Source organism: Tachysurus vachellii, chromosome 26, assembly GCF_030014155.1.
Source record: "Tachysurus vachellii isolate PV-2020 chromosome 26, HZAU_Pvac_v1, whole genome shotgun sequence".
Lineage (NCBI taxonomy): Eukaryota > Metazoa > Chordata > Actinopteri > Siluriformes > Bagridae > Tachysurus > Tachysurus vachellii.
In genome coordinates this window covers 16,814,350-16,828,508 of record NC_083485.1, presented here as the reverse complement: position 1 = coordinate 16,828,508, position 14,159 = coordinate 16,814,350, and the positions used below count along the sequence as shown (strand labels likewise).

The window sequence follows — 14,159 nt, the reverse complement described above, 5'->3', positions numbered from 1 at the left end:
TCTTTCTGGTCTGAGTGATGACGCTTTATCCATCTTGGACCCAACCCATTAAAAAAAGAAAACCAAAACCAAACCACCAAAATGAAATCAAACATGAATGATGTGATTGTTGTGTTCACATAAAGCACATTATTTATCTCTCCATCATCACAATAACGCATGCTGACAAGAGTTTTATTGGAAACACACAGACCTGAGGATGTGTGCACACACACACACACACACACACACACACACCTTACACTGTTCTATTGTTCACATGGGCAGAGAGCAGGTCCTGTATGGTATACATGAATATGAGACAGAATTCATGAAGAAAGAAAACAAGGAGGATGAGAGAGAGTTTCCTTTCCTTATCAAGTCAATCAAATCAGTTCATGGTATAAAAATATGAACAGGAGACAAAAAGTACGTCCAGGTTTAGACTCCACACACAATCAGAATACTTCCAGTTATGAAGGTGTCCAGAATCCATGCAGCTCCATCACCGTGATGCACAGTCATGTTTCAGGATAAAATAAAAATTAAATAAGAATTAAACAGTGTATTGTCATGGACTGGTTCTATTCCCACAAACAGGTCAGCAGACGTTGTGCAGGTGAAATGAATACGCTGCTGCTGCTGTGAGTGTCTCTGAGTCTCAGCTCAGCTCATCACTCTCATACCGACACTGACAGGAGGGCAAACAAGGAAGGAGAGAAAAACAGAAAGAAGTGTGAGATTGGTCTTCTGTTCAAGATGTGACCAGTTTCCTGAATACTGAGTTCTGAGCTGCTGCGTGTCTCTCCACCTCCAGCTACAGAACTAAACTCCTATAATCCTAACCCTGCTCACTACAGAGTGCACACTGAGTAGAGAGGGTTCACTGCTCTGTCATGCACTGAAGACTTTAAATAAATAAAAGAAAAAGAGGGCAAGAGAGTGAGGGAGCAAGTGAGAGAGAGAGAGAGGGCGAGAGAGAGTGAGAGCATAAATGAGAAAAGATGAATAAGTGCTTTATGAGAGACAAAGAAAGTAAAAAAGACAGAAATAAAAGAACAGGAGGGAAAAGTTTTAGAAATATATCGGATGCCCTATTTTATCCAGAAATTTCAATCTCTTTAGAGAACAATGTTAGGAAATAAAGGAGGAGTGTAAAAATCCCTCCATCTGTCACAGGCCCGTTCGGCTGTAAGGCAAGATCCAAACAGGACAAAGTCAATGAGAGGAGAGTGTGACACCTGTCTCTCTGCTCCAGTTCAGTGTCTGTGTCTTTCTCTTTTCTCTCTCTCTTTCCCTCTTTCTCTCTCCCCCTTCAGTCCAGTTGTTGGAGTTCAATGACATCACAAGTCACCTGACAGAAAGACAGACGCTTCCAGCAGTGGAGAGTTTAACAGAGGAGTTGAAAACATCACCAGAGACGATGCTGGTGAAGATTACGGCTGAGAACTGAGCGTACATCAGAGGTAAACCTACACGTACACAAACACACATTTCTCTAATCAACAACTGCATTAGTGACTGCGAGGATTTACACAGTTAAAGAGTGACGTATGTGGAGATACAGTACCTCAGAGCGTCCAGCATTGGCAGCAGGTTCAGCAGGGCCGTGTCACTTGGGTCACTAAACCACGACTTTATAGGTATTGCATTATCTTAAAAAAAAGAGAAGAAAGCACACACACACACACACACACACACACACACACACACACACACAATCCCAAACTTCTCATCTCTGAGCTTTGATGTATAAACTGAGCTTTGTTTCAGAAGGACAGTGAGCATATGATCATCTTCACTAATCACCTCTAATCTAATCTTAATACTATAAATTTTATATAGTTATGTAATTTAAATAAATTAATACTGCATATCTTTTTGTAAGACGTCTGTTAGTTCAATTAGTTTGTTCATGTTTAGTATTCATTTTATTTATGACTGAAAATAAAGCGTAATTTGTACCTTAAAAAGAAAAAGAGAGACAGACAGAAAGACAGACAACATACTGAAAGGGTTAAATGTTTATATTCTTTAGTATAATTATGCAGTATAGTGTGTGTGTGTGTGTGTGTGTGTACCTGGATGGCTGCGATATGCTCCAGGTGAGTTATCCAGGATCACTATACTGGACAGGTCATTGTGCACTACTGATAGATCCTTGATGTAACTGCCCAAATCCAGCGTACAGTGCTGTAGAGACACACACTCATTAACACGTACTCATTAAGTCATCACTGAAATAGTCTTATAAAAGTTTTACTCACACACTGCCTTGTATATTTTACATGTCACTACACTGGGGGATAATGTCTGAAGCTGGTTACTAGCTGCTGGCATGAGCATTAATGTTTGTATTATTTATCTGCTAATAATGTCAGAAATCTGAAGTCAGGACTTATCACCTTATAAGCTGCTAATCTCACTGTCACAGTAAACCATTATGATCTGAAAATATTATACACACGTATGAGTAATCAGTAAAGCTCAGTACAGTGTGTGTGTGTGTGTGTGTGTGTGTGTGTGTGTGTACCTGTCTGTAATATCTGCGCTTGAGGATTCCTCTGTTGTTGTCGAGTTTGTCTGCTACAGCAGAGCCATAAATCTCCATACTGGCTGTGAACACCACCAACTCGTACCACTGACTCACCTGTGCGCAGGCACACACACACACAGGAAATAAAGTGTGTGTTATCACAGCAGGTTGACACAGTCCTGTGTCACCCCTACACCATAAAAATTAACATCTTAACACGCACACAATTAGCCTTAATAAGCAGTGAGACGTGACAGTGAGTTAATGAGAGCAGGTGATTGTTATACATCTACCTTGACAGTCTCCTTATAACAGTTCACCTCGCTCGCATTCGCTCGCTCGCACTCACTCACTCACTCACTCACTCACTCACTCACTCACTCACTCGCACTCACTCACTCACTCGCACTCACTCACTCACTCACTCACTCGCACTCACTCACTCACTCGCACTCACTCACTCACTCGCACTCACTCACTCACTCGCACTCACTCACTCGCACTCACTCACTCGCACTCACTCACTCGCACTCACTCACTCGCACTCACTCACTCGCACTCACTCACTCGCACTCACTCACTCGCACTCACTCACTCGCACTCACTCACTCGCACTCACTCACTCGCACTCACTCACTCGCACTCACTCACTCACTCGCACTCACTCACTCACTCGCACTCACTCACTCACTCGCACTCACTCACTCGCACTCACTCACTCGCACTCACTCACTCGCACTCACTCACTCGCACTCACTCACTCGCACTCACTCACTCGCACTCACTCACTCGCACTCACTCACTCGCACTCACTCACTCGCACTCACTCACTCACTCGCACTCACTCGCACTCACTCACTCGCACTCACTCACTCGCACTCACTCACTCGCACTCACTCACTCGCACTCACTCACTCGCACTCACTCACTCACTCCCTCGCACTCACTCACTCACTCCCTCGCACTCACTCACTCCCTCGCACTCACTCACTCCCTCGCACTCACTCACTCCCTCGCACTCACTCACTCCCTCGCACTCACTCACTCCCTCGCACTCACTCCCTCGCACTCACTCCCTCGCACTCACTCCCTCGCACTCACTCCCTCGCACTCACTCCCTCGCACTCACTCCCTCGCACTCACTCACTCACTCCCTCGCACTCACTCACTCACTCCCTCGCACTCACTCCCTCGCACTCACTCCCTCGCACTCACTCCCTCGCACTCACTCCCTCGCACTCACTCCCTCGCACTCACTCCCTCGCACTCACTCCCTCGCACTCACTCACTCACTCCCTCGCACTCACTCCCTCGCACTCACTCCCTCGCACTCACTCCCTCGCACTCACTCCCTCGCACTCACTCCCTCGCACTCACTCCCTCGCACTCACTCCCTCGCACTCACTCCCTCGCACTCACTCCCTCGCACTCACTCCCTCGCACTCACTCCCTCGCACTCACTCCCTCGCACTCACTCCCTCGCACTCACTCCCTCGCACTCACTCCCTCGCACTCACTCCCTCGCACTCACTCCCTCGCACTCACTCCCTCGCACTCACTCCCTCGCACTCACTCCCTCGCACTCACTCCCTCGCACTCACTCCCTCGCACTCACTCCCTCGCACTCACTCCCTCGCACTCACTCCCTCGCACTCCACTCACTCCCTCGCACTCACTCCCTCGCACTCACTCCCTCGCACTCACTCCCTCGCACTCACTCCCTCGCACTCACTCACTCCCTCGCACTCACTCACTCCCTCGCACTCACTCACTCCCTCGCACTCACTCACTCCCTCGCACTCACTCACTCCCTCGCACTCACTCACTCCCTCGCACTCACTCACTCCCTCGCACTCACTCACTCCCTCGCACTCACTCACTCCCTCGCACTCACTCACTCCCTCGCACTCACTCCCTCCCTCGCACTCACTCCCTCCCTCGCACTCACTCCCTCGCACTCACTCCCTCGCACTCACTCCCTCGCACTCACTCCCTCGCACTCACTCCCTCGCACTCACTCCCTCGCACTCACTCACTCCCTCGCACTCACTCACTCCCTCGCACTCACTCACTCCCTCGCACTCACTCACTCCCTCGCACTCACTCACTCCCTCGCACTCACTCCCTCCCTCGCACTCACTCCCTCCCTCGCACTCACTCCCTCCCTCGCACTCACTCCCTCGCACTCACTCCCTCGCACTCACTCCCTCGCACTCACTCCCTCGCACTCACTCCCTCGCACTCACTCCCTCGCACTCACTCACTCACTCCCTCGCACTCACTCACTCACTCCCTCGCACTCACTCACTCACTCCCTCGCACTCACTCACTCACTCCCTCGCACTCACTCACTCACTCCCTCGCACTCACTCACTCACTCCCTCGCACTCACTCACTCACTCCCTCGCACTCACTCACTCACTCCCTCGCACTCACTCACTCACTCCCTCGCACTCACTCACTCACTCCCTCGCACTCACTCACTCCCTCGCACTCACTCACTCACTCCCTCGCACTCATACACACACACACACAACACCCTCACGCACAGACAGACACGCACTCACACACACACTCTATAGCTGCTCAAAGGCCTTCTCTTAAAACAGTCTGTCAGAACTTGATAGATCTGTCTGTCTGTCCATCAGTGTATCAATACCTCAGAAAGAGAATGAGAGAAAGAGAGAGAGAGTATTTAATTCTGCCAATAATTTATTATGTACATTTTTTACTCACCACTTCTAAGAAAAAGTCGACATGTGGCCTTTTATGCACAAAAAACCTCACCGGGTGTTTATCTATGACCACCTACACACACACACACACACACACACACACACGAGAATAGAGAAAAAAGTTAAATCACATCCAGTCCAGTGTCACGTATATCTGTTCACACCTGGTGTATGGACACGTCTCCAGAGAACACTTGAGGTTTCTGATGGAGAAAGGCTCACACATTTCTGATGTCAATTTTCTGCTCTGTTGATTTTCAGACAGTAACGTCCCCCCATCCATCTCATGTAGGTACACACTGATTAACATGTTCATCTCCCTTTCCACGCAGTGTCACAGTGAGTACGCTTTTTCAGTGAGGACGACGATGCAGTCGATTAGTCGCTCCGTTGTTGCTGTCTATGATGCAGTCGTGTTGACACTACAGCTGTGATGTGGCCGCATCCATCCCCGATCACCTCCTCATGTGGTTTCATTGATCATCTTCGAGACACATCTGTACTCATCCCTGAGCTCTTACCATCCCATCACTCAGGACACGTTAATCACACGTGTAAACAGGACCTAATATTCTCTCAAACAGGTTCCCCTCAAGTTTTGTTCCTCATATCACTTTAGGGAGTGTTTCCTTGCCACCTCAGGCTTGCTCATTTGGGAAAAACATAAATTCAGATTTTCAACCTTCAAATTTTTATTCTGAATTTCTATATTTCTGTAAAGCTGCTTTGAGACAGTGTCCATTGTTAAAATTGCAAAACAAATAAAGTGTAATTGGGCTTGTGTGATTACTCTGTGTGTGTGTGTGTGTGTGTGTGTGTGCGCGAATGTGTGTGAGTGAGTGTGAGTGTGTGCGAGTGTGTGCGAGTGTGTGTGAATGTGTGAGTGTGTGTGAGAGTGTGAGTGAGTGTGTGAATGTGTGAGTGTGTGTGTGAGTGAGTGTGTGTGAGAGTGTGTGTGTACCTTGAGGATGAAGTCTGGTGGCGTTCCGGGTCGGACTGTAGGTCTCAGCACCCCGTCATGGTGAGAGTGAATCAAAGTCTCATCCAGATCTAGAACCAAGATCTTCCTCTTCACTGCATCTATAAACACACACACAGACACACACACAGACACACACACAGACACACACACACACACACACACACAGACACACACACAGACACACACACAGACCAATCAAAACTAAGCAGAACACTGAGATACAGAAAGTGTAAGACAGAGTGAATGAGAAACTCACGGAGTCTGTTTCTGGATGCAGGAGAGAGAGGAAGTGTGTCATAGCGCACTGTCTGGTACTGAATTATCTGGGGAAGGGGGGGGGTAGGAGAAGAGACATTATTACACAGATTTTAAAAATAAATAAATAAATAAATGTAACTATATGATATTTATTGATTATGTAACAAGCAAACAGGTAATGGAATCGTACGGCCTAGAATTTAGCATGAAGCAGTAAATGAGGGTGGTGTCAGTGTGAGTGTGTCTTATTGTCTGAAAAGGGACACAGACAAAAACACAGACATGCATATACACAGACAGACAGACAGACAGACAGACAGACAGACAGACAGACACGCTGTTCAGGAGGGTCTGAAGGAGAAAGGACAGGAAACACTAAGGCACTATTTATATCCAATTCACTCCAGCTGTCTGAGAACATCATGTGAGATTGATCTTCTTACAATAACATATGGCTTCTTTAACACACTCCTTTAGGATTGTGCTGAGTTTTGTGAGATTGTTTCATTTTGTTGTGGCCTAAATATGTTGGGCAACTTGCTTAAAACTACTTGAATTGGTCAAACCGCAGACATGTGATTCGTCTAAACTCCTTTTATATCATGGGATATCATGGTGTAAATACTACTACCAATAATAATAGTATTTGGTATTTTGAGTATTTGGTACACTGAGACTGAGCGGTGAAGTGCTTGAGTGTTCATCTGTAGGAATGCTGACAATGTAGAGTTTATTACAGTGAGTAAAGTAATCATAGTAAACAACAGAAATAGTGAGCACAGTGAATATTGTATGGTGCTCCTCAGCATCTGGAAGATTCCTGAATATATGAGTGTAAAAGTATTAAAACAAGCATGTGATGGTACTGAACGTGCTGAGCACAAAAACATGATGCAGAAGTGTGTCCTGAGTATCTAACAGTAAATATAGTGATGTACTGACTGAACATGTGTCCTGAGTATATAACATCACAAGGCATAATAAGTATTAGTAAAGAAACAGTAACACTCAGTAACACTCACCAACACTCACTAACACTCACTAACACTCACTAACACTCACTAACACTCTAACACTCTAACACTCTAACACTCACTAACACTCTAACACTCACTAACACTCACTAACACTCACTAACACTCACTAACACTCTAACACTCTAACACTCACTAACACTCACTAACACTCACTAACACTCACTAACACTCTAACACTCACTAACACTCTAACACTCACTAACACTCTAACACTCACTAACACTCTAACACTCACTAACACTCTAACACTCACTAACACTCTAACACTCACTAACACTCACTAACACTCACTAACACTCACTAACACTCACTAACACTCTAACACTCACTAACACACTAACACACTAACACTCACTAACACACTAACACTCACTAACACACTAACACTCACTAACACACTAACACTCACTAACACACTAACACTCACTAACACACTAACACTCACTAACACACTAACACTCACTAACACACTAACACTCACTAACACACTAACACTCAGTATAGTGAGATTGTTACCGTGCGAAGGTGTTTCCTGAGGATATACAGGATGAAGCCCCAGATCCTGGACGCCACTCCGAGGAAAGTTCGGAGTCCGAGTAAACACTGTCTCGTCTTCAGCATGCTGGACCAAACACCTCACCGCTAGCTCTGCCCCTGGTCTGTTAGCCGCTCTCCCGCTGCCACAGCGACTGCTTCAGAACGATCAGCTCCCAAAAGGAGCGCGTTAAAGTCCAGTCCTAACACCACCGGTGTGTGTTTGTGTCCCACTGCACTATGCACACACACTCCTACAGCTGCTGGCCAACAAGCTCACAGGGCAAACTGAGGAAACCTGCCTCCACTCTGTTAGCTTAGCATGCTAGGCTAATTTGTTTTCTATTTGCCACCTAGCAAAGCTAAGCTAAGCTAGCAAGCCCTTGGACAATTCGCCCGTGGAAGCGAATAAAAACTCCAATAATTGATAAAATAACTGGTACAAAAAGATTGGCCTTCATTCCAAAGCGTGTAGATAAAAGCGCAGATGGAGAGTCCGGAGACACCGCGTCAGTAAGCGCTACTGACACAAACATCCAGGAGCGAACTGTGAGCCGCCATTACTGCTCCGCCTACGTCACTTCCTGGGAGGTCGAGTCGAGAGAGCAGACGCACGTGTTCTATCTACAAAACGATGGTCCTTTATCGTTGTTTTTAAAGGCTTTGCATGTGTACATTACAATTGTAGTAGAACATCGAGACCTATATATGACACTATATGTATTATTTACACCATTATAGTCACAGGTGCAGGCTGAACGTCTCACTGCAGCTCGATTCTATTTGCTGTTATAATGAGAATCTAATCTTTAGATGTTGGGTTGTGTCTGTGGGGTTAGTGTTCATTTGTGAGACCAGACTGATGTTAGTGAGGAGGTGCAGGGTTCAGTTGGTGTTCAGTAGTGGTGTTGAGTCAGGGTTCAGTTCGTGTTGAGTCAGGGTTCAGTTTGTGTTGAGTCAGGGCTCAGTAGTGGTGTTGAGTCAGGGTTCAGTTCGTGTTGAGTCAGGGTTCAGTTTGTGTTGAGTCAGGGCTCAGTAGTGGTGTTGAGTCAGGGTTCAGTTCGTGTTGAGTCAGGGTTCAGTTTGTGTTGAGTCAGGGCTCAGTAGTGGTGTTGAGTCAGGGTTCAGTTGGTGTTGAGTCAGGGCTCAGTAGTGGTGTTGAGTCAGGGTTCAGTTCATGTTGAGTCAGGGTTCAGTTTGTGTTGAGTCAGGGTTCAGTTGGTGTTCAGTAGTGGTGGTGATTCAGGGCTCGGGTTGTGTTCAGTAGTGGTGTTCAGTCAGGGTTCAGTTCCTGGACAGTTCCAGTCCACCTGTATCAGACATGGTGATAACAGAGACACAGTAGAAGTAACACGTGTTTCCTTTGACATGATGCTCAGGTTTAGGTTCAGATGGTCACATACATTATGTACAGTGTGTATACAGTGTGTATACTGTGTGTGTATACAGTGTGTGTATACAGTGTGTATACTGTGTGTGTATACTGTGTGTGTATACTGTGTGTGTATACAGTGTGTATACTGTGTGTGTATACTGTGTGTGTATACAGTGTGTATACTGTGTGTGTATACTGTGTGTGTATACAGTGTGTATACTGTGTGTGTATACAGTGTGTATACTGTGTGTGTATACTGTGTGTGTATACAGTGTGTATACTGTGTGTATACTGTGTGAATACTGTGTGTATACAGTGTGTGTATACAGTGTGTATATTGTGTGTGTATACTGTGTGTGTATACAGTGTGTATACTGTGTGTGTATACAGTGTGTATACTGTGTGTGTATACAGTGTGTATACAGTGTGTATACAGTGTGTATACTGTGTGTATACTGTGTGAATACTGTGTGAATACTGTGTGTATACAGTGTGTGTATACAGTGTGTATACTGTGTGTGTATACAGTGTGTATACTGTGTGTGTATACAGTGTGTATACTGTGTGTGTATACTGTGTGTGTATACAGTGTGTATACTGTGTGTATACTGTGTGAATACTGTGTGTATACAGTGTGTGTATACAGTGTGTATATTGTGTGTGTATACTGTGTGTGTATACAGTGTGTATACTGTGTGTGTATACAGTGTGTATACAGTGTGTATACTGTGTGTATACTGTGTGAATACTGTGTGTATACAGTGGGTAGTACTGTGGTATACTGTGTGTGTGTATACAGAGTGTGTATAGCTGTGTGTGTATAATGTGGTGTGTGTATTGTGTGTGTATACAGTGTGTGTATATTGTGTGTGTATAATACAGTGTGTATATTGTGTGTGTATACAGCGTGTCTATATTGTGTGTATACAGTGTGTATAGTGTGTATACAGTGGTGTATACATGTGTGTAACTGTGTATACAGTGTTTTTTTTTTTTTTTTTTTTTTTTTTTTTTTTTTTTTTTTTTTTTTTTTTTTTTTTTTTTTTTTTTTTTTTTTTTTTTTTTTTTTTTTTTTTTTTTTTTTTTTTTTTTTTTTTTTTTTTGTGGTTATTCTGGTTATAGTATCAGAATGGTGTAACGGGTGGTAAACGTGTTTTTTAATGATAAGTTGGTTAAGGTATACTTTGTTACGTGTGTATACAGTGTGTTACTGTGTGTGTATACAGTGTGTGTATACAGTGTATACTGTGTGTATACAGTGTGTATACTGTGTGTGTATACTGTGTGTATACAGTGTGTATACTGTGTGTGTATACTGTGTGTGTATACAGTGTGTATACTGTGTGTGTATACTGTGTGTGTATACAGTGTGTATACTGTGTGTGTATACTGTGTGTGTATACAGTGTGTATACTGTGTGTGTATACTGTGTGTGTATACAGTGTGTATACAGTGTGTATACAGTGTGTATACTGTGTGTATACTGTGTGTGTATACAGTGTGTATACTGTCTGTATACTGTGTGTATACAGTGTGTGTATACTGTGTGCATACTATGTGTATACAGTGTGTGTATACTGTGTGTGTATACTGTGTGTATACAGTGTGTGTATACTGTGTGTATACAGTGTGTATACAGTGTGTATACAGTGTGTATACTGTGTGTGTATACAGTGTGTATACTGTGTGTATACTGTGTGTGTATACTGTGTGTATACTGTGTGTGTATACTGTGTGTGTATACTGTGTGTATACTGTGTGTGTATACTGTGTGTATACTGTGTGTATACTGTGTATACAGTGTGTATACAGTGTGTGTATACTGTGTATACAGTGTGTATACAGTGTGTATACTGTGTGTGTATATTGTGTGTGTATACTGTGTATACAGTGTGTATACAGTGTGTGTATACTGTGTATACAGTGTGTATACAGTGTGTATACAGTGTGTGTATACTGTGTATACAGTGTGTGTATACAGTGTGTATACAGTGTGTGTATACAGTGTGTATACAGTGTGTATACAGTGTGTGTATACTGTGTATACAGTGTGTGTATACAGTGTGTATACTGTGTGTATACTGTGTGTGTATACTGTGTATACAGTGTGTGTATACTGTGTATACAGTGGGTGTATACAGTGTGTATACAGTGTGTATACTGTGTATACAGTGTGTGTATACAGTGTGTATACAGTGTGTATACTGTGTATACAGTGTGTATACAGTGTGTATACTGTGTATACAGTGTGTATACTGTGTGTATACAGTGTGTGTATACAGTGTGTATACTGTGTGTGTATACTGTGTGTATACAGTGTGTGTATACAGTGTGTATACTGTGTGTGTATACTGTGTGTGTATACAGTGTGTATACTGTGTGTGTATACAGTGTGTATACTGTGTGTGTATACAGTGTGTATACTGTGTGTGTATACTGTGTGTGTATACTGTGTGTGTATACTGTGTGTGTATACTGTGTGTGTATACTGTGTGTGTACTGTGTGTATACTGTGTGTGTATACTGTGTGTGTATACTGTGTGTGTACTGTGTGTGTATACTGTGTGTGTGTACTGTGTGTGTACTGTGTGTGTATACTGTGTGTGTATACTGTGTGTGTACTGTGTGTGTATACTGTGTGTGTATACTGTGTGTGTACTGTGTGTGTGTACTGTGTGTGTATACTGTGTGTGTATACTGTGTGTGTGTACTGTGTGTGTACTGTGTGTGTATACTGTGTGTGTATACTGTGTGTGTATACTGTGTGTGTATACTGTGTGTGTATACTGTGTGTGTATACTGTGTGTGTATACTGTGTGTGTACTGTGTGTGTATACTGTGTGTGTATACTGTATGTGTATACTGTGTGTGTGTACTGTGTGTGTACTGTGTGTGTATACTGTGTGTGTATACTGTGTGTGTGTACTGTGTGTGTATACTGTGTGTGTATACTGTGTGTGTGTACTGTGTGTGTATACTGTGTGTGTACTGTGTGTGTATACTGTGTGTGTATACTGTGTGTATACTGTGTGTGTGTACTGTGTGTGTGTACTGTGTGTGTGTACTGTGTGTGTATACTGTGTGTGTATACTGTGTGTGTACTGTGTGTGTATACTGTGTGTGTATACTGTGTGTGTGTACTGTGTGTGTGTACTGTGTGTGTACTGTGTGTGTATACTGTGTGTGTATACTGTGTGTGTATACTGTGTGTGTGTGTACTGTGTGTGTATACTGTGTGTGTATACTGTGTGTGTGTACTGTGTGTGTACTGTGTGTGTATACTGTGTGTGTACTGTGTGTGTGTACTGTGTGTGTGTACTGTGTGTGTATACTGTGTGTGTATACTGTGTGTATATACTGTGTGTGTATACTGTGTGTGTGTACTGTGTGTGTACTGTGTGTGTGTACTGTGTGTGTGTACTGTGTGTGTATACTGTGTGTATACTGTGTGTATACTGTGTGTGTACTGTGTGTGTATACTGTGTGTGTATACTGTGTGTGTACTGTGTGTGTATACTGTGTGTGTATACTGTGTGTATACTGTGTGTGTATACTGTGTGTGTACTGTGTGTGTATACTGTGTGTGTATACTGTGTGTATACTGTGTGTACTGTGTGTGTATACTGTGTGTGTATACTGTGTGTATACTGTGTGTGTATACTGTGTGTGTATACTGTGTGTGTACTGTGTGTGTATACTGTGTGTGTATACTGTGTGTGTATACTGTGTGTATACTGTGTGTGTATACTGTGTGTGTGTACTGTGTGTGTACTGTGTGTGTATACTGTGTGTGTGTACTGTGTGTGTGTACTGTGTGTGTATACTGTGTGTGTATACTGTGTGTGTACTGTGTGTGTATACTGTGTGTGTACTGTGTGTGTATACTGTGTGTGTATACTGTGTGTATACTGTGTGTGTATACTGTGTGTATACTGTGTGTGTACTGTGTGTGTATACTGTGTGTGTATACTGTGTGTATACTGTGTGTGTATACTGTGTGTGTGTACTGTGTGTGTGTACTGTGTGTGACTTTAGTCTGGTTATAGTTCATACTGTACAAACAGCTCATGTTTATTCATTATTATTATTCATGTTTATTTATGTCAAAGAAAAAACAGCCGACCGCGTAAATGAACCCGGAAATGTTTACAGAGACACCGCTATGACGTCATGCATGGAAACGGAAGCTACACACACACACACACACACACACACTCTCTCCATCTCATGCTATTCTCATGTTAATGATATGTTCCAGAGCGACTAATGTAAGGAGTGCACATGCTGATGTTCTAAGGAAGTTAGAGGGGTGTGTGTGTGTGTGTGTGTGTGTGTGTGTGTGTGTGTGTGTGTGTGTGTGTGTGTGTGTGTTTACAAGCTCAAACCACAAGAATGGTACTGAAAATTCCATTATACTACAAAACATACAGCGTTTATTATAGTGATGCAAATCAACACACACATTAAAACATCTTGTGAGACACCATGGACTTTTTTTTTAGACTAAAATCAGCACATGGTAAAGCATTGTCTAAGCATTGCAATCACACACACACACACACACACACACACACACACACCCCTAACCTACTAATGAATGAGTGCAATGCTTAGACAATGCTTTGCCATGTGCTGATTCATTAGTAGGTTAGGGGTGTGTGTGTGTGTGTGTGTGTGTGTGTGAGTGAGTTCCTCCTTAAAGCATCATATCTCCTAGGAGCAA

At 43.7% G+C, this 14,159-nt stretch overlaps 1 protein-coding gene across 1 annotated transcript; it reads right to left on the bottom strand.

Annotated features, from left to right (window-relative positions):
- Positions 1-160: 160 nt before the first annotated feature.
- On the bottom strand, positions 161-8,652 carry ctdnep1a (CTD nuclear envelope phosphatase 1a). Its single transcript, XM_060862511.1, has 8 exons — positions 8,044-8,652; positions 6,489-6,555; positions 6,212-6,330; positions 5,252-5,323; positions 2,513-2,629; positions 2,061-2,172; positions 1,550-1,634; positions 161-1,451 (listed from the first exon to the last, which is right to left on the bottom strand). Exons 1-8 carry the CDS (start codon positions 8,146-8,148, stop codon positions 1,391-1,393), a joined length of 738 nt encoding a protein of 245 aa, XP_060718494.1. The 5' UTR covers positions 8,149-8,652; the 3' UTR covers positions 161-1,390.
- Positions 8,653-14,159: the final 5,507 nt, after the last annotated feature.

What these genes read in the sequence shown, in the direction of transcription:
- ctdnep1a (XM_060862511.1), bottom strand. Translation starts at nt 8,148, where the DNA reads ATGCTGAAGACGAGACAGTGTTTACTCGGACTCCGAACTTTCCTCGGA. An exon ending in TGCATCCAGAAACAGACTCC is followed by an intron (nt 6,331 to 6,488) that starts GTGAGTTTCTCA and finishes GTGTGTTTATAG; the next exon opens with ATGCAGTGAAGAGGAAGATC. An exon ending in AGCATATCGCAGCCATCCAG is followed by an intron (nt 1,635 to 2,060) that starts GTACACACACAC and finishes CTTTTTTTTAAG; the next exon opens with ATAATGCAATACCTATAAAG.